Source organism: Miscanthus floridulus, chromosome 11 (genome assembly GCF_019320115.1).
Source record: "Miscanthus floridulus cultivar M001 chromosome 11, ASM1932011v1, whole genome shotgun sequence".
Lineage (NCBI taxonomy): Eukaryota > Viridiplantae > Streptophyta > Magnoliopsida > Poales > Poaceae > Miscanthus > Miscanthus floridulus.
The window spans coordinates 60,646,067-60,666,123 of NC_089590.1; the positions used below are offsets into that span (position 1 = coordinate 60,646,067).

The following is a 20,057-nucleotide window of genomic DNA, read 5'->3' on the forward strand; positions in this document are numbered from 1 at the left end:
GCATTTCAAGAACCTTTCTAAAAGCATTATTGCCAAATTAATTATTTATAACCTGTCGACTAGATTTGCACCTACACTAGAGCAAACATGTGATTAAGCCAATAATGATAACCAATAATCATTAACAACTTCCATATTGTCATATTCATTATAACTGTCCAAGTGTTCCATCAACATTACTACGATGAAGTAACTCAAGTCAAGTGCTCACTATCCAGGAGCAATGGCGATTCGAATCGATTCCTAACCAGCTGGTGATTTATTCCTTACACAAACCTCACTCACCCGCTAAAGTGAGGTATCGGTCACCGAGTTAACTATCTAGGAATCTCGAGTTTGCCAGGAAACACATGTACCCGGGGGCCGACCGACTGCACTTTGGTCTTATCATCTCGCCCCCGTGTCCTACCACACCTGCTCTGGCACAGTGCGCTGCGGGCAATCTACTCGGCATGAATAGTCTTCTAGCTTCGCGGTCGAAAGGTACTTTATTTGGCCAGCTAAATGTAAGGCATGCGTTCAACATGACTCGAGGCCCAACAACGGTCGGTCCTTAATCAACACAGACGGAAAGCACCACAGTCCAAAACTCTACAAGTCTCCGTCCAGTCTCAACTTCATTTAACACTTAGTTATACCATGACTACATAGTTATCCAAGCAGATCCAGGTAACCACCTATAGCTCGCAGGTGACAGGAAATCACCCGACTTCTACCGGTCTAAGCTAGCTAAGCATTGACTCGACTGCGGATACCAGGGTAACAAGGATATAGTCTAACAAAGGTAGACAAGGTATAATGCAGCAATAGTTGCAAACAACTCCTGAACGTAATGCATTAATTAAAGTAAAGCAGTTAATTAACAATTGTAAACCGGGGAGAAAATGCTCCGGGGCTTACCTCTCTCGAAGGAGCTTAGGCGGTGATCGGGGCACTCCGGAAGTTCTTCAACGTCCTCCTTGTCTGCTTCGGGCACTTCCTATGGCTACACCTCGAGCTGCTCCTCGGGCTCCTCGGGTATGACGACTGGGTTCTCGGTTTACGATCCTGTATGATGCAATGTGCATAAGTGCTTATGCAATCGGTGCATCGGAGGAGATGAATACAATGGATATGCTTGAATGCAAGGTAGTCAATATCATCCAAGAACATATACTACAAGCACATGTCATCTACTGTATTCTCTTCTACTACTAATATGCTAAGTCAGCACATCTTATTAAATGCTTCAAAGATCCACCAAAGCTTCACTAATTTCTTAACACACATAAAGCAACACTTGATTAAACCCTAATTAATAATAGGTTTGAATAGCAACATCTATTGTTATTGCTTAGAAAAATCTTAGAAAATTACCATAGCACAGTACTACCCTAAGTAGTCTACCATCAGATTTTCATGGTATTTGCATGAGTGGATTAGCCTACACAAAAATAACAAGTTATGGCATGATTATGAACATGAAAATACTTTGTACTGTGAAAAGTGTCAAACAATAGAGGGAATATTTTTCCTATGTTCTACACAGTAAATAATCACTGTACAAAAATTATCACATGCATGTTTTATACAAATTTTGCTCTCTAGCAAAAATAACAAAAATCAGCCATTAATGGCACTTGAACTACACCTCATAATTTTTCTATAGTACATGCATGTCACATATTTTTCCTAGGAAGTACATTACATAAGAAGATTAACAAACTTGGAATCATATTTTTCTGAAGCCCATAGGTTTTTCTACACATTTTTCAAGTTATCAGCGATATCAAAGGTTAAATAAAGCTCTACAGAAAAGTATCTCAAAAATGACATGCAATATTTTTATCATGTATATCTGGTGACAAGGAACCTAGCAAAATTTGTTTCAACAGATTTGAAGCAAATTTGAGTATACAAACATTTTCCAAAACATTTCTCTTTCCAAATAATAAAAGAAAACTAAAAACGAAATTTTCCTATTACTACTGGGCCGGCCCATGGAAACCAACTGGCCCACGGCCACATTCGGCCTACGCAGACCAAGCGAAGGGGAGGGCGGCGGCCTAGCTCGGGGCTTCGACCCAAGCCAGCCTGGCCTAGCTCGGCCGAGGCAAAGGAGCCATGCCGGCGTCGAGACGCCACGGTGGCGCGGGCTCTGCCAGCGGGCCGGCGGCCGTTGCCGGCTGGGTCAGGGCAAGCGGGCGAGCACATGGGGTTCGCAAGGAGGTGACGAACCCGAGCAGGCAACTAAAAAGGGTGGAGGAGGGAAAGAGGACGCGTTCCACGGCGGCCGAGCACGGCAACGTCATGACTGACGGCGGCGAAACATGCCAAACGCTCTACCTTGGCTCAAAAGGCGTCACAGCCATGAGCACCAGGTGCTGGGGAGCGAGGTGGAGCTAGGTGCGCTTGATTTCGGGCAGTGGTGGAGCACTGGCGTCGAATTCCTCCGACGGGGGCTACGGTGGCGCTCGGTGGTGAGAGAGCAGAGCTCGTGCGGGCGAAGCAGAGAGGCAGCGAGGGAGAGTGAAGAGTGGAGCACCGCGGGCTCAGCAGATGAAGGTGGGCGCGTGGAAGTAGAGGTAGGCTATGGCTACCGCACGGCGGGCGTTGCCGGCGCATGGTCGCCACACGGCGATCGCGCCCTGGCGCGGTTGGGACGCGACGCGCGGGAACGGCGCGGCGTAGCGCTGGGGCAAGCCGGATGCGGCGCTGGGCTAGGCCGAACATGGGGCGCACGAGCAGCGGGCGCTGCGGCAGGCCGGGCCAGCTTCGGCCGTGGGCCGAGAAGGGAGGCGACGGTCCGTGAAAGGAGAAAAGCATTTTTCAATTTTTGATTTTCAAGGAAATTTCAAATAGCAGTTTTCAAATACCCTTTTGAGCAAGAAAATGACTTCTTTTGAAAATGGCCCAAAAATAAAAGTTGCTTAGAATTTAATCCTCTACAACTTTGCTTTTATGACCAAAGTCCAATTCTTGATAGATTTTGAATTATAAAATTAAAGTTAATTTTAACTCAAAACCCTAATTTTGGAGAATTATTTTTAAAGCAAAATTTGGCAATAATTTCAATACAAACTTTGCTCCAAAAATTGCGCTAAATAATTCTAGATGGTTTACAATCATAGCCAAACATGTTTTACTAACCTAGCAAGCATAATTTGGGCAAAAGCAACTCCAAACAAGTGTATGCAACATTCATGTTCCACGAGCATGTTTCATTTGTTTCGAAGCAGGATTTCAGTTATTATTTACATGATTAGGCATGTATGATTAGGATGCTTGATGATGCATAATATGCATGATTTGCAGTGCCTAAATGCTGGCCATAACACCGAGGTGTTACAATCTTCCTCTTTCTTGTTGCCACGAGTCAGCAGAGGGGTTGCCCCTCGGAAAGACTCCAACTAAAGCGGCTGCCAACTCCTAAGAAAAATGATCCATGATATCCCTCAGTATCCCAAAGGCTGCCCTGTCAGCTGCTTCTTCAGCGGTCCTACCAGTTGACTCATAACGCCAACTAGTCCACTCGGAACTATCACCTCGAGGACGAACAACGGCCTCCACAATAACCAAGAGACCTTCCCCCAACTGCTCATTTGTCCAGAAATAGCAGGGCTCCATTCCATCAGGATAGCCTACATAGCTGAGCACTCTCCACAAGAGTGTAGGCATCCCAAACTCTCCAAGAAACGTGTGGTGCTGATGGGTACGTGGAGCAAGCTGATGGCGGGGAGCTCTGCCTCCAATGGACTTGCGAGCGGTTTACTTTGTGCGTGCCATCTGTAGCAAATTTTGTTTTATTACTCACGTGAGAACAAGGTTAAGTTGTCATTTTTATCAAAATGAGATAATCAACTTATAAGGGGAGGAACAATGCCATGAATGATAGGTAACAACATGATGCATGCACGTTCCATACGTTCTCACAAATTTAGGAAAAATAACAATTGCTAGAGGCATACAACGATCTCTCATAAACGTAGCTAATACGTACTACACGATAGCGTTGTTATGTACCTACAAAAGATCTACTTCAGCCCAAACCCTGATAGTATGAAAAATATGCATGAAAGTAGTAAAGTAATCTACTCACTCTACACGCATCCCTAGATACGCGTACACCGGTAGCAACTACCCAAACCATCATCCTATCGATGGCATCGTCACCACAGGATGGAATTTCCCACACATTGGATACCTTCATACAAACACGCGTATGGCATGTAAATAATCTGGCATCATATAAGCACTTCCCTAGATCGGCAGTGTATCCGATTATACTCTCACAACTCTCACTTACCGAGGCGTAGAGGCAATGGATCCATACATTACCACTCAAGTGAATGACACTCATACAATAGCACGCCGTATGAGCAATAAAATAGAAATATGATGCAAAGACCCCCAAGTCAGTACTTAAATAAGCCACCTAGAGTCCTTAACTGGGCATACAGGATATGACCACTGGCACACTATTAAGTTTTAAAACTCAGTTTTGAACACAATTTTGGTTTTAAATACTCATGGGAACAGTAACCTGCTAAACCTTGCTCTGATGCCAGCTGTAATAGAACCGACCAATTATACGAGATTAAGTAAGGAAATCTTCTGCCGAAGCAGATAATTTAGCAAACTTAAGTCCGTATAACCCGGTAGTCCGTGAAACCATAAAGGATTTTAAACCAATCGACATACAAACCAAGATCGTACAAGTTTAGCAATTACCATCACATGTTACATAAAGTTCACAATGACAGTTGGATACATTAGAGTTTAGAACATAAAGTTATTACAACACAAGTTCAAACTGAAATAGCGGAAGCAAATAGTTTTAAAGCCACACACACACTTTTGGTTCAGATACAGTGCCAGTAGGTAGTCATCTCCAACAAAAGCATCAGATGAGAGATACGGAGTGACCATTGCCCTTGGTCCTAGTTGTCGCCCATCGTCGGGTACAGGCAGTTAATGCAATAACCGTAGTACATTTGACCATCTGCAACAACAATGGGAACAATGCCCTGAGTACGAGAAGGTACTCAGCTAGACTTACCCATCTTAAACTAAAATAAAGCGACACCAAGGATTATGCAAGACTTTCTTTAGTGGGCTAGCTGACTCGTTTGCAAAAAGCATAAGCTATCATGAAAAAACCATTTTAAGTACTTTGCATCATCTTTATTATGACCTATCCATCTAGGTAAGCACCTATACTATAGCAATCACTTAATTAACCAATAATATCCAGTTACCAACTTAGATTTAGCATATCCCATACCATCCAGATAACCATCAGTGTTCCATCATAATTACTACGATGTTGTAGCTCGAGTCAAGTGCTCACTATCCAAGAGCGATGGCGATTCAAATCAATTCATAACCAGCTGGTGATTTATTCTTCACACAAACCACACTCACCGATCAAGTGAGCTACAAATCACTAATGACACTTTCCAAGTAGCCATAGGATAACAGTCATGGACCGCACTACCCAGGGACCGCTCGACAACCAGGACGCACCTTGGGCTCACTCTTCGCATCCCCGTCATACCCCCTTTAGCACCAGTCTGCCAATCTGAGTTTATCCTGGCTCGAATAGTGTCACTAGCTTCACGGTCGAAAGGTACTTTATTCGGCCAGCTAAATGTGAGGCATACGTTCAACATGACAAGGGGGACGAGCAACGATCGGTCCTTAATCGACACAGATGAAAAACTAACAACACCCTAGAACCCTATCTGGTTGTCTCTAACTTTTCCGTCCAGTCTCAAATTATCCATCACACATGGTTAATTCCAGAATATTATTCTTTCCATAGCTAAATTCTTTCAGTAACCACCTATAAATATATGTGACCGGAAATCACCGATCGCTATCGGTCTAAGCAAGGCTAAGCAATTATTCGATCCCAACCTAATAGGGTAAAAAGGTAATAAGGTAGGTAAGGATAGTAATAAATGCATCAACGGTTTCAATCAACTCCTATAACTTAATGCAACAATATATAAACTCATATATAGAAAGAATTGTTTTTATAAAGTAGGAGACTTAGAATGCTCCGGGGCTTGCCTCGTTTGAATGAACTAGGTTGATGATCCACGCACTTGGGCAAGTCCTCTCCTTGCTCTTCTTCCTCTAGCACCTCCTGTGTGTGGACTTCTTATGGATCTGTCCCGATCGGCTCTTCTTGAACTGCTACTAGCAACTCCTCCTGCGATCCTGTATGATGCAGATGTATAAGTGCTCATGCATAGGTGCATCGGAGAGATGACATGTAATGATCATGATGCATGGAATGTAGATGAACATGTTTAACTTTATTGGACATAGTAGAAGTAAAGCTCTTCTACAAGGTAGCCAACATCATCCAAGAACATGTACTACTATACTACTACTACAAGCATTGTACTAACATGCCAAGTCACCACAGCAAGCTAAGATGCTTCAAAGATACACCAAAGCAAACATTATTAACTAAACAAGCATTAAAGAAGATTATTTTATTTCATTTTAAACTAGGGCTACAACAACAACATATATTTTTGGTGCTCATAAAAATCTAAGAAAATTACAGTAGCATAGTACTACTCTATGTAGACTACCATAAAATTTTCATGGTATTTGGATAAGTAAAATAGCCTACACAAAAATGACAAGCTATGGCATAAATCTAAGCATGAAAATACTTTGTATTATGAAAAGTATCAAACAATAGATTTAATATTTTTCCTATGTTCTACCCAGTAAACAATCACTGCACAAAAATTATCATACACATGTTTTATATAATTTTTGCTCTCTATTGAAATAACAAAAATTATCAATGAAAGGCACTTGAACTACACATCAATATTTCTCTACAGAACATGCATGACATATATTTTTCCTACAAAGTACATCACTAAAGGAGATTAATAAAACTAGAACCATATTTTTCTGATGTATATTCTATTTATTAGACATTTTCTAAGAAATTAGCATTTATTCAATTTAAATAAAGCTACACAGAAAAGTATCACAAATTTAACATGGAATATTTTTAACAAATAGATATAGTCACAAGGAACCTAGCAAAACTTATTTCAACAAATTTGGAGCTATTTTGAGCAAGTTATGAATTTTTGGAAACATTTAACATTTTCTAGAAAATCATTTCTTAAAAACCCTTTTTGAAAACCGAGGCATAAATGCTAGATCCACGTGGATCTCTACCTAGGCTTGCACCCCTGTGGCTGACAGTGGCCTCTAAGGCCAACTGGGCCCCACCCGTCAGCCGAACCGAAAACAGAGGAGATCACCGACGGTAAGAGCTCGTTGACGGTGCGGTCTCCGGCCAGCTAAGGTGACCAACGTGCTCCCCACCCTCGTGCGAACCCAACGGTGCCCGTGGCAGGGGCCAAGAAGCTCGAGAAGCCGACCGCTGCCGTGCATGGCGGAGCGGCGGCGCGGGTCGTCGCCGGTGGGGCGTCCCCGGCCATGGCACGCTGAGTGGAGGCACTCGGGAGCCTCAGTGACACGGTGTGGTGCTCGTGCACGAGAAAAGAGAGCGAGAAGGAGGATGGAGGGGCGAGGTCCACGGAGCGGAGCACTCCGGTGAGGAGGAGCTCACTCTATTGAGCGATTCACGGCTGGTGAAGGCTTACCAAGGTGAACCGACGCGAGCACGGGGTGCGCAAGGTGGAGGCAGAGCTCAGGGCGAGGTGGAGCGGTCGACAGTGAGCTGGGGCGGCCGGGCAAGCCAGCTCCGACGAGGCACTGGTGCGGGCGGTGGCGGAGGCGAGCACGCGTGTGCTCTGCTGCTGTGCTGCAGCTGGCGAAGTGGAGAGGCGAGTGGGGAGCGCAGCGCGGTCAGGCAGGTGAAGGCGAGCGCGTGGAGTGGTGGGGCCCGCTGGGGTGCCACCTGTACGCCGTTGTCGGCGAGCGGCGGCCACGCAGCGGCCGAGTTTTGCCGCGGCAGGCGGCGCTGGCGCGCGCGCTAGCATGGGCTAGCGAGCGGCGGGCGCAGAGGCAGGCCGGGCCGGCTTCGGTCGTGGGCCGAGAAGCGAGGGCGCGGCCCGCTAAGCCAGGCTCCCTTCTCTTTTTTTAATTTAAATTTAAACAGCCCCAAATTCATCATTTTGAGCAACTTAAAAGCATTTTGATGATTTGGTGTAAAAACAAAAGTTGCTCCATTTTTCAAGCTCTACAACTTTGCCAAAAAGAGTAAGGCCAAAATCCAATTAGATTTTGAACTATCGATTTAAAGTTAATTTAAATCAAAAACCCTATTTTAGAAGATTATTTTTAAAAGCAAAATTTTGAGAAAACTTTGAATATACACCTTGCTCCAAATCGCATCCTAATTACTTCTAAGTGGTCTAAGTGATCAATCAAGGTACACACATAGCAAAACAAACATAGCATCCAATCTATTAAAACAAAACTATGCAACATACATGTTTTATTAGTATGTTTCAATTCTATATTTCATGTCATGCTTATGAATGCATAATAATGATTATGCTCATGATTTGCAAAATGTTAATGCATGCTTAACACCGAGGTGTTACAGCAACCTGCCATTACTCATAATAGGTGATTATAATTACTCTCGTGATAAAATGATAAAAGGAAAAATAGAGATAGGGAAGGGATATGGTATGGGTATTGGTAGGTGTAACAGGTTATGTCCCGTAGCCAACGGGGCTTAGCTTGGTTACACTATTTTTCCTATTCGTGTCGATTAAGGATCTCGTTATTGTGGATGGTAGTCAGGTCATAGACTTATTATCCTGAGCATATACTTGCTTATGGGAGCAGGAAGGCTCATTACGCTCTTGTCGTGGGTTCTGACTCTTTTCGGACTGACTGATTGGAGGTAGGGACAGGTGGAGGTCTAAGCACCATACTGAGACTATGTCTTAAGTGTGGGGGCTTGGAGTCCATGTTTAGATGGGGACCTAGACCCTGTGATAGGAATGGAATGGGTTGGTCTTGTTTGTGCCTGGGGTACAAACAGAGCATGTGTTTTGGGGTACCCAGCTGTGATACATTGGTTTGCGAATTACCATTTCTATGAGACGGTACGACTTGGATATGGTCTAGCACTGTAATAAGAACTGGAAGATGAAAGATGGTTACATGGTTATGATTGCTTAACCCTAGGCTGGGAGTCCTAACTTTGGCATGGGAAATAACCTATTTACCCATGGTGCTTCTCTCCCTCTACTCTATGACATGTGGGTCCCATATGTCAGCTTCATCTTCAACCTCCAGCCATCACCACGCAGCGAAGGGAGGCGAGGAGCTCGTGCGGAGTCCCACGCAATGAGGGGAGGGGAGGAGCTTGTGCGGAGTCCCACGCAACGAGGGGAGGGGATGAGCCCGCAGCCTGGCCTCCTATGCCTCCGTAGCTTGGCCTAGAGTATGCCCGAGCCTGCGACTCAAGCGAGCTCAAGTCGGCGAAGGCGTTTAGACCCGGAGCATGGCCTACGACTCTAGCATGAGAGGCGACGTGGTGCGCCGTCTCTTTGAACGTGTTGAATCGGCGGAGCTTCTCCACGGGGGCGCGTTCTACATTATAACGCGCACCCCACCGCTGGTAAAGCCCCCACAGCGATGCCTCGAAGTTGAGGTCATCGATGGTGAACTTGACGTCGGCGGTGGCGGCTGGCTCTAGCAGAGCCATCAGTGCCAGCAATGCCACCACGCCTACTAGCTTGGCGAGCTGCTGCTTCATCATGGTCGTCTCGGTGGAGCTAGCGATCGGCCTGCTAGCACTACTACTCTCTGGTTTATTTGGCGATAGATGCTCTACGAGCTAGCTAGCTATGTACGTACATGTTCCTATTGTGGAAGAAGCGATGGATGGAAGTGATAGATATGGGCCGGACGGTGCTGCGGTGCCTCCTTTTATAGACGGTCAGCCAGCCAGCGGTGCACCGCGCGAGTCGAACCTCGAAGAAGATGCAGGTGCGCTACGACAAGCCAGGGATCGGACGAGCTAGCTATCTAGTTGCTTGTTTGCATTGGCGTCGTTTGGGTAGCCAATCTAACAGCCAGTGGTTGGGTTAGCTGCTTCGGTCAGTTCGGTGTACGCCGACCGGGTTTGACACGATCACCTCACTCCCGGGCCAGCTCGCGCGCGCGTCGAGACGGTAGCCGCCGCTCATGCATGCCTGGGCGGCCTGCTGTGGGCTGCGCGAACCCACAAGTTATTGGCGTCCGGGATTAACATGGATTGAATCAAAGCACCTCGAGCTGGCCGATCGGCGACATGCAGTTTTCACGAGCTCCTCCCCTCCCATCGCTGCGTGGTGTTGACGGGAGGTTGAGGATGAAGCTGACATGTGGGGCCCACACGTCAGAGAGTAGAGGGAGAGCAGCAGCATGGGTAAATAGGTCATTTCTCGTACTAAGTGAGGGCTTCTAGCCTTGCTGTCACACTGGCATATCCACCTGGTGTGCCAGGTCGACGAAAATGATAAAAGTGGGAGCGCTAAAGATGGAAAAAAAGTTAAAAATCCCGGCAACGCCTCCCCCATGCGCCCCGTAACCTCTTCCCCCACAGCTGCTGCTTCCTTCATCCACGCCCACACGCTCCACCCGCTGCCCTGAGATGGATCCCGCGCTGGCGACCCCGCGCTGGAATCTGGAGCGACCGTACCTCACTGGACGCTTCCACCAGGTATGCCCCTTAGCGCATACTGCCAGCATTACCACGTCAACACCCCTCTCAAGAACCTCGCACGCTCTGGCAGGAGGCGAAGGCAGCCGCGGCGGCGCAGGGACCCGGATCCAAGTCGTTCTCCCTCGACTCCTTCAGGTAGGTACTACGGTGGAATTCGTGCGGTTTAGGCGCAATAATCCGATGATTCTGCTGTTCGCGGTGGTTTCTGATGCCTGGAACTGGTTTGAATCTGCAGCCGCGGCGCCGGCGCCGGCACCGGAAGTGTCATCGGATCGTTCGCAGTATCGGTGCAGGTAAGCGGGCTGGAGGTCAACTAGTGGAGTTGAGCTTTCAAGTGGATTTTTTTTAGCCAACTGTCCAACTGGAGCTAGGGTTTAGGTTCTGGTTATGGGGTTTGGATTTGAGGAATTAGCTAGGTATAGGATTTGACGTGTCTGTATTTATTATCGACCTGTGAATTTAAATTGCTGGATCTCAGGTAGGGAGGGTTTGAATCTGCTGCTGCTGTGCTGGGGATTCCTGAGTATTAGTTTTGACATTGCCTGCCTCCTGGAGCTTAGTAAATCATGTTTCATGTCTCCCTTTTAGTAGTGTAATCATGCTGAGTTAGACTTCGCTTCATTTTTCTGGTTCAAGTACTCATTGTGTGGCTCTGCAAATAGTTTGAGAAATGTTACAAGTATGCGAATTTTGGTTGAGTGTCAATTCTTTTAGTTTGAATTGCATTTGGAGGTGGAGCCCAATGGTCGGTCAGTTGGTTCAGGTTTACAAAATGTTGGTCTAAATATGACATTGTGAAACATCATCACTACTATAGGTTCTGCTCTTCCGTGGGTCTTACTATTGGCCTAATTTTTTACTGTTGTTAGAAATATATGAACTATGTAGCTTTCACAGAACAACTGCAAAATGTAAGTTTGTGCAGGGTTGCTGATATAATTGTAATGCAGGAGCTTTTGGTTATCGATGATTTGCTATCAGCTCTGGTGGGTATTGAGGGACGATATATTTCTATTAAGAGAGTTCGTGGAAAGGAGGGCTATGTTGTCTTTCAGATTGATTCTTCGATGGACCTCGCCCTCCAGGTAGACCTAAGTGTGGTGTCCATTAGATCACACATACAATAAATGATATGGTTGTCACTTTACTGATCTTTCTCTTGCAGGAATTGACTCGCCGGATTTTCCCTTTGTGTGAGGATTATGTGTTGGTCAGCCAGTTTGTGGAGTCCAGGTCACATTTCAAGAATGGTTTGGTCAACCATGCTCTGGCTGCAGCTCTAAGAGCATTCCTACTGGTACAACAACTGTCTGTACAAAGAAAAAAATGAGGCGTCTATGCTCTTGTTAGAGCTAAATTGTGCAGATGTTGAAGACGTATTCTTCTACTCTTGATAGGAGAATGTAGAGTACTTTAACATTTGTGATTTTCACTTTTCGAGGAGAGCATTGAGTTATGGGCTATGGGCCGAGGACTAGAGGCAGCTTATCTGCCATGTGGCAACAGTGCAGCGGCCGTGTTGCTTAGGAGATAAGCTATTTGTTTTGTTAGCCTACAGATAATTCTTGGTTTGTTAGCATAGACATAATTCTAGTTGGTTTGTTATCTCAATTTGCTAATTTGTTTGATTGAAGCCAGCTCTATGTAATAGGCATCGGCAGATGTAAATTGACAAGCAAGAAGAACCCTAAAAGCAGTCAAAGCCTCCAGAGAGTGGGCGACTAGCCAGTTGCCCAGTTCTTTCTGCCATCACAACCAAAACCACAGCCCTGTAGAACTGCAGTTTCGATATGTGATTGCAAGCTCTTCTGTTTGAAAAAGGCAACAAAACCAGAAAGAATATGAAAAAAGCTGTATCATGTGCTAGAGTTCAGTTGTTCTATCCTGTCATGTTTTTTTTAACGAATTGTATCGTTGCTGAGATTATCCCATTGATAATACATTGACTTTCTAAAATCACTATATATTAACTTCCAGGGAAGGTCTATGTTGGTACTTCTGTATGGTGCTTATCTGAAAATTTTGCACTTTGCACATAGTCACCAAGTTTCTTTTATAAAATATATGATCAGGACTATCAGGCAATGGTTGCTCAACTGGAGCACCAGTTCCGTCTTGGAAGGCTTTCTGTTCAGGGATTATGGTTCTTTTGTCAGGTGAGTTTTCTTTTATTATGTTTGCCTTTCTTTGATTATTGGTTTTAGCATTAAAAGTTATGTTTTCTCTTTGGCAGAGGATGACGAGTTCACTGAATGCACTGGCAGTTCTAGTGGAGAAGGCTACCTCCAACAATACTAATGGTTCTGCGACACTTAATCTACTTCAAAGCCAGGTACTCTTTCACAGTGAGTTTATTCCTCTGAGAATACACACTGTTCCTTCTGTGCCTCCTCCCTTCTCCCAGTGTGCCTACTGTAAATCTAAGCTAAATGGAGCTGTCCAGTTTTTAATTTCTTATAGATAAAGCAATTTTCTTCAATAGGACTGGTTTCTTACTTCACATTTTCCTCAGAGCTTAGTTCTCCCGAATTCACATTATTACTTATTTAAACATGTAATGCATCTATCATATCCTTCAACTCAGGCAAAGGTGATGGGTGGTGATAGTGCTGTTCGGTCTTTACTGGAGAAGATGACAGAATATGCAAGCGGAGCATACCTCAGGATGCTAGAAAGGTTCATGATTGTGCATTGCTTCTTTCCTTGTTTGTCTTATGAGTGATGCACCTTTTCAACCGTTTGCTAGCTTTCATGTTTTAGCTGAAGTCAACACACATCTTCTAATTATCGTCTTGTCTTGTTTAGAGTCCTAGTGTTTAGAGGGAAAAAATAAAGGTTCAAGTAACTTGCTATTATGTGAACTTGCTTTTGTTCATATTAGGTGGGTGTACGAGGGAGTTATAGACGATCCTTATGGTGAATTCTTCATTGCTGAAAACAAATCTCTGCAGAAGGTACCTTTTGTCTTCTAAATCTTTGGACCTTCGTATCTTACTGTTGTTTGCATCATATTAAGCCTAACATGTCGAGTCTAGTTTTATCTTATTTTAACCAAGTGCTTGGTTTATTTCCTTTCCTTTTGGTTTCGCTAGGAGAGCCTCACTCAAGATTATGATGCCAAATATTGGCAGCAACGATACAGCCTAAAAGAAGGAATTCCTAGTTTCCTTACGAATGTTGCCGCAATGATTCTTACAACAGGAAAGTATCTTAATGTTATGAGAGAATGTGGGCACAATGTTCAGGTATACATGATTCATTTTTTTTCTCGAATCAAAATCATTAAATATTTAAATGCCATGTTAGTAGTATGCCTCGGTTACTTAAAATCACACAATTACTTTGGATGTTTTATTTAGGTTTCCTTGTCAGACAATTCTAAGCTTATGAGCTTTGGCTCAAACCACCAATATCTTGAATGTATAAAATCTGCATATGATTTTGCAAGTGGTGAATTGTTGACTCTGATGAAAGATAAGGTAATCACTGTTTTATAGTTGGGGTTACATTTTGTTCATTTATAAGCTAGGTTGCTAATTTATCAAATTAAATGTGCAGTATGATCTCATCGGGAAACTGCGATCCCTGAAGCGATATCTACTCCTTGACCAAGTATGCTGAAAATATGGAGAATATTTACTCTTTATATTTTCTGTTATTACTTCTTATGTGTACTTGAGTGTCATGCTTTAGCATAACATGTAGAGACAGTTTAAAATTCAGAAAATAATCTCTATGTTCTGTTACGTCCTATGTTCCAAAGTGTAAAGTCTTTTTAGGTTTATTGTCCTAAGTCAAAAGTCTTCAAGTTTGACCAAATTTATAGAAAACTATTTTCAACACTAAACAAATATACTACAGAGATATTCAGTGGTGGATTTAATGAAACTAATCTAATGTTGTTTATGTTGCTATGTTTTTGTATAAACTTGGTCAAACTTGAAGTTTGACTTAGGACAAAACCAGAACACCTTCCATTTTGGATGGAGAGAGTATGAAATTATGAGTATCTTAGCTGTTTACAATGTCCTTGATAATGAATGCCATGTTTCCTGATTTGATTTTGATCATCCATATTGATTTTTCTTGAGCTACTTATCTTATCTGTTTTATCTAGTTTACAGGGTGACTTTTTGGTTCATTTTATGGATATTGCTCGAGAGGAGCTTACAAAGAAACCAGAAGAAATATCTGCTGAAAAACTTCAGGTTTGTCTTGTACTATGTGTTTTCTGTGTGTTTGTGCCATGACAAAAGCAGATTTTTTGTCAACTCTGATTATGAAAAAGCTGGTTCTCCTTTTGTTTTGCTAAAGCTTTCTTTGTTCATTTTACACGGCAGTCTCTGCTTGACATTGCTTTGCGGAGTACTGCAGCTGCTTCAGATCCAAGCCATGAGGAATTAATCTGCTGCGTGGTAAATATTATCTGGATCTGGTCATACTATATGACGTTTTATATTATCATCTTTGTTTACATCTGTGTTCAACAGGAAAGAAGTTCCCTCCTTAAGAAACTGGCCACTCTGAAAGACTTGGATTGTGCTTACCCTGCAGATAAGCTTGCTGCAGCCGATGTTGATCAGTCAATGCAATTAAGCATCACGGGTTTGGAAACATTCTGCCTTAGCAATAAGGTTTTCTACTTTAATAGTTTGTTTAAAACTTTCCTCATGTTTGTCTTGTGATAATGAAATGATATACTTGTTGTACCCTGCAGGTCCAGTGGCCGTTATCTCTTGTAATTTCAAGGAAGGCTTTGACAAAATACCAATTGATCTTTCGCCTATTGTTCCACTGCAAGCATGTTAGTCGCCAGCTGTGTGCAGCATGGCAAATACAACAAGTATGAATGAACCCTTTTTGTCCTGCAAAATCAGTTTAACATTTTTGCGTATGCCAACTTTGACTGGATATTAACTCTTGGACAGGTATTCCGGTCTGTCAAGATTCTAGGGACACCAATTTTACGGTCATCAATTCTTTGTCGTAGCATGCTCAAGTTTGTAAATAGCCTTTTGCATTATCTAACATTTGAGGTAAACCATACATATCAGCATGCTAAACTATTCTTTTGGTCACTGCTAAACCACATATGACACCATGCATTATCTAACGTTTGAGGTAAACCATACATGTTGGGCAAGTTCTAAATTATTCATTTGGTCCCCAGGTTCTTGAACCAAATTGGCATTTGATGCATGACCGCCTTCAAACAGCAATGAGCATAGATGAGGTTTTGCACTTTTTTTACAATTTGATATTTTAGGGGGATATTTTTGCAATTAAAATTAATCTGCAATGCTAACCGTCCGGAATGCATTACCTTTGATGTTAATACTGCTTGCAGGTTATCCAGATCCATGATTTCTTCCTCCAGAAGTGTCTAAAAGAATGCTTGCTGTTGTCGCCTGAACTCCTTGTGGTGTGTCCTTTTACCTTTTTTCTTAAAACTTAAAGAAAAGAAGATAAAACAATAACTTTTGGTTGATAGATTTACTTAGTACTCCCTCTCTTTCAAATTGTATGTCATTTTGGCTTTTGGATCTCAAAGTTTTTACTATGTATCTAGACATAGTATACTATATCTAGGTGCATAGCAAAAGGTATGAACCCAGAAAAGTCAAAACGACTTAAAATTTGGAATGGAGGAAGTATCATTCAAGATTTTTGAAAGAATCAAGTCTTATTCTTGTATTTATTTGGATGCACAGAAAGTTGAGAAGCTGAAAGGTTTATGCCTTCAGTATGCTACTTCCATCCAGCTCTTGATGCCATCCATCGATGTCACTAACTCCGAGAACACATCAAAGTCTGTGAAGTCAAGATCAAGGATAAATAAATCACAGGACAGGGACCAGCAGCTGAAACTAGCATCAGAGAATGTTGTCATGTCAGAGTCGATCCTGTATGTATCCAGCATCTCTATCTATCCTTGAAGCGACGACATTAAAATTCCAGCCCAGTATCATATAACATCATCACATTGGTCTTTGCTGCAGGAAATTTGAAGCAGCGTTCAATTCAGAGCTCCAGAGTCTTGCTCCTACATTGAGTAACAGTTCACATGCGGAGCCGTATCTGACTCATCTCGCACAGTGCATTCTTGGTGTGCGAATCGACCAATGAATTATTTGATGGGCAATACCTGCGTTCATTTGGATTTGGTACAATGCCATACTCTGCATGTGCGGCTGCAGCGTTGCATTGCCCATCCCAATAAGGTTGGTGTATGTTCGTTTCATGTGAATGATAATGTGAGCTATGATGCGCTTCGGCGTGATAGATTATAGATAGGCCAGTAGGATTTAATGAGCCTAGGGTGGTGTCTTATTGGTGTTGGCATATCAGCCTTCTTAGTATCTTGAGCTCGAGCCTTGATGTGTGTTTATCAGCTGCGACTCAGCATTTCCGTGCTGTTGATATCTGACAATAGCAATGTGTGATGTGTTGTGAGATCCAGATGTGTAGACCAGAGTGTAAACTTTGCTAAGTTTATTCCATGTGTGTGGCAAAAGTGTTTGGTTTGAATCGAACTGGGCATTGACGCCGTCATGGAGATGATTTTGCGTTTCGCGTTACACTTACACGTCGTATCTCCTTTGCTGATTGGTGAAGCACCGAACTCGTGAGTCATGGCGGGCTTCATTGAATTCATGGCAAGACCCCTAAGCCCTAAGCAAGCCACACTAAGGGGGTGTTTGGATGTTTAGTTGCTCCTAAAATTCATATCACATCGAATATTTAGATACTAATAAAAAGTATTAAATATAGATTAATTATAAAACTAATTACATAGATAGAGGCTAACTTGCGAGACATTTTTTAAGCCTAATTAACTATCATCAGCACATGTTTACTGTAGCAACACGTTGTCAAATCATAGACTAATTAGGCTTAAAAGATTCGTCTCGTAAATTAGTCGCAAGTTGTGTAATTAGTTTTGTAATTAGTCTATATTTAATACTTCATGCATGTGTCTAAATATTCGATGTAATAGAAATTTTAGGAGGACACGTAGAAACCAAACCCTCCCTAAAAAATACCACGCGACCATGTAGTCACCAGCGATGTAGTGCAGCGGCGCCAGGCAGTCGCCGGCGCTGGTGACGATGTTGTGCTACGGCGGCTGGCAGAGGCTGACGGGAAGGCTGGCCGGGCCAGCATCGCGCGAGCGTAGCCTCATGCTGACTGGTTCAGGTTGGTACTGAACTACCGTTAAAACTTACGACTTGATTTTGATTGTAGCATCACGGAATCTCAACGAGTAGGAGTGATGTAACGGTGTAGTTGCACTCATGATTTTAACTTGACTTTAAATCTTCGGCTAATCTAGCGTTATGCCCGCTCAAAATGCTCAACCCCTGTGTCCGCTTCCGCCCCTGACCCACGCGCACGCCCCTAGCGCGCCCCTGGCCTAGTCCGCACGCCCCCCGAGTTCGCCCCGCAGCGCGCCGCGTCCGCTCCACGCGCGCGACGAGCATGCCCTAGCTCACCCTAGCCGCAGCACCCTGCGTCCGCCAGCCTCAACACCTCCGTCCGCTAGGCCCTCGACGAGCCACACGCCCCCGTCCGCCCGCCCCCCCTCCCGACCGAACAACATAAAAAGCCAAATAGAACACTTACAACAACACAGAACAACTACTGCAACATTATATTGAAGCAGCTGAAACATTTGGAACATATTATTGCAACATTTTGTGTGAAGCATGTGAAACAACTCTCGAATAAAACTGTCGATGTTTTCGGACCACCGACGAGTGCTCGGAGGACACAATGGTTTATACTGTTTCGGGAGGAACGTCCCTACGTCTAGTTTGCTGCTGCTCGTGTTACCGGCACTTGATTTGCAGTAGAGGTTACAAATAGGTGAGAGAGGGAAATGATCAAAAGTCTCTGGTAAAAGGAGTGAATGGGTGCTGAGAGCTCGATCGCTGCTCAGCCGTGTGCTCGTGTCGTGCTCTTTGTGTTTTTATCTCGTGGTTCGGTCTTGTGTGGATCTGGATCCCCCTTTCATGGGACACCATGCTCCCCCTTTTATAGGCGAAGGGAAAGCGCGGGTTACAGTGTAGGAAAATGAGAAGAATAAGAGAGAAGAAGGCTTTCAGGATCGTCGGGTCATTCTTCTTCTTCATGCGGGTCCCACCGATCCTGTAGATGTCAATAGGGATGGCTCCACATCGTGGCCCTGTTCGTCACTGGCGCCGTGCGCAGGCGTCATCTGCCGGTCATGGCGTTCTATTTCGTCCCAACGGACGTCGTGGTGAACTGACGTGTCTGTCAGCGTTCGTACGAGGGTTAGGCAGAACAACACCGCCACGCCCGACGCTGTTCTTGATGTGAATCCTCAGGTATGGCCCGTCATGGCCACGGGTTACATCGAGGCGTGCCAGTCTCTTTCCTGGTGTTAGAGTTTTGACCCAGGCCCTTACGCTTGGACCTGGAGTGGTTGGCGACGGTATGGGTCCCCGTCGGACGAGACGGAACCCGCGTCCTAGAGGTCGGGCGAGACGGAGCCCACACCCTAGGGGTCGGGCGAGACGGAGCCCACACCCAAGGGGTCGGGCGAGACGGAGCCCACGGCCTCGAGGTCGGGCGAGACGGAGCCCGTGGCCTTGGGGTCGGGCGAGACTTTTTAATACGTCTTGCCCCATCCGAGGAAGTCAACATGGGGCGCTAACTTCCTTGCTTTGGGTATCCCTAATATCGATACCCGACAAAAACACTTACAACAACATGGAACAACTGCTGCAACATAAGACTGAAGCAACTGAAACATTTGGAACATGTTATTGTAACATTTGTGCGAAGCATATAAAACATCCAAATAAAAAACGATTGCAACTTTGTCTAGAAATAGGTGAAACATTTTTGAACAAATGCTTGCAACGTGCCTTTAAAACACTTGCAATATATGCAACATGTTCAACATCCCCCGATTTACTTTTGCAACATCCATATGATTCAACTGCAATATACCTCTGAAGCGTCTAAAACAATTGAAAGATACAATTGCAACATGGGGGGAGAGAAGAGAGCCATGGGGGGAGAGAAGAGAGCCTGGCGCAGGGAGCGCCATGGCCGCCGGATCTGAGGGCATCAGGAGCTCCTTGTGGGGGGAGGACGCCGGTGTGTGTGTGTGGGGGGGGGGGGGGGGGGGGGGGGGAGGGCACCGGGGTGCGGGAAGGAGCCGCCGAGGTGGGGAGGAGGACGATAGGGTCGGGGAAGAAGCCGTCAGTGTGGGGGAGGAGGACGCCGCGGTGGGGGAGGAGGACGCCGCCGCCGGCCAGGGAGGGAGCGGGGTGTGTGGAGGGCGGGCACAAGACGGGGAGGAGCGCGGTCGCCGGCTTGCGGCGCTGCAGAGCATAGTCGGGGGTGCACGGCGCTGCTGGATCCATAGGGGGAG

The 20,057-nt window shown here is 44.8% G+C and overlaps 2 protein-coding genes across 2 annotated transcripts; one reads left to right on the plus strand and one right to left on the minus strand.

Annotated features, from left to right (window-relative positions):
* Positions 1 to 9,229: 9,229 nt before the first annotated feature.
* Positions 9,230 to 9,706, minus strand: LOC136492042 (vignain-like). The gene has a single exon (XM_066488197.1). The coding sequence runs from the start codon at positions 9,704 to 9,706 to the stop codon at positions 9,230 to 9,232; it is 477 nt and encodes a 158-aa protein (XP_066344294.1).
* A 783-nt stretch (positions 9,707 to 10,489) lies between these two features.
* On the plus strand, positions 10,490 to 17,149 carry LOC136490901 (gamma-tubulin complex component 2-like). Its single transcript, XM_066487108.1, has 21 exons — positions 10,490 to 10,651; positions 10,725 to 10,789; positions 10,890 to 10,947; positions 11,605 to 11,739; positions 11,820 to 11,951; positions 12,727 to 12,810; positions 12,888 to 12,986; positions 13,239 to 13,330; positions 13,536 to 13,608; positions 13,747 to 13,899; positions 14,014 to 14,133; positions 14,213 to 14,266; positions 14,779 to 14,862; positions 14,995 to 15,069; positions 15,145 to 15,288; positions 15,372 to 15,497; positions 15,583 to 15,690; positions 15,825 to 15,887; positions 16,002 to 16,076; positions 16,366 to 16,559; positions 16,654 to 17,149. Exons 1-21 carry the CDS (start codon positions 10,583 to 10,585, stop codon positions 16,778 to 16,780), a joined length of 2,130 nt encoding a protein of 709 aa, XP_066343205.1. The 5' UTR covers positions 10,490 to 10,582; the 3' UTR covers positions 16,781 to 17,149.
* Positions 17,150 to 20,057: the final 2,908 nt, after the last annotated feature.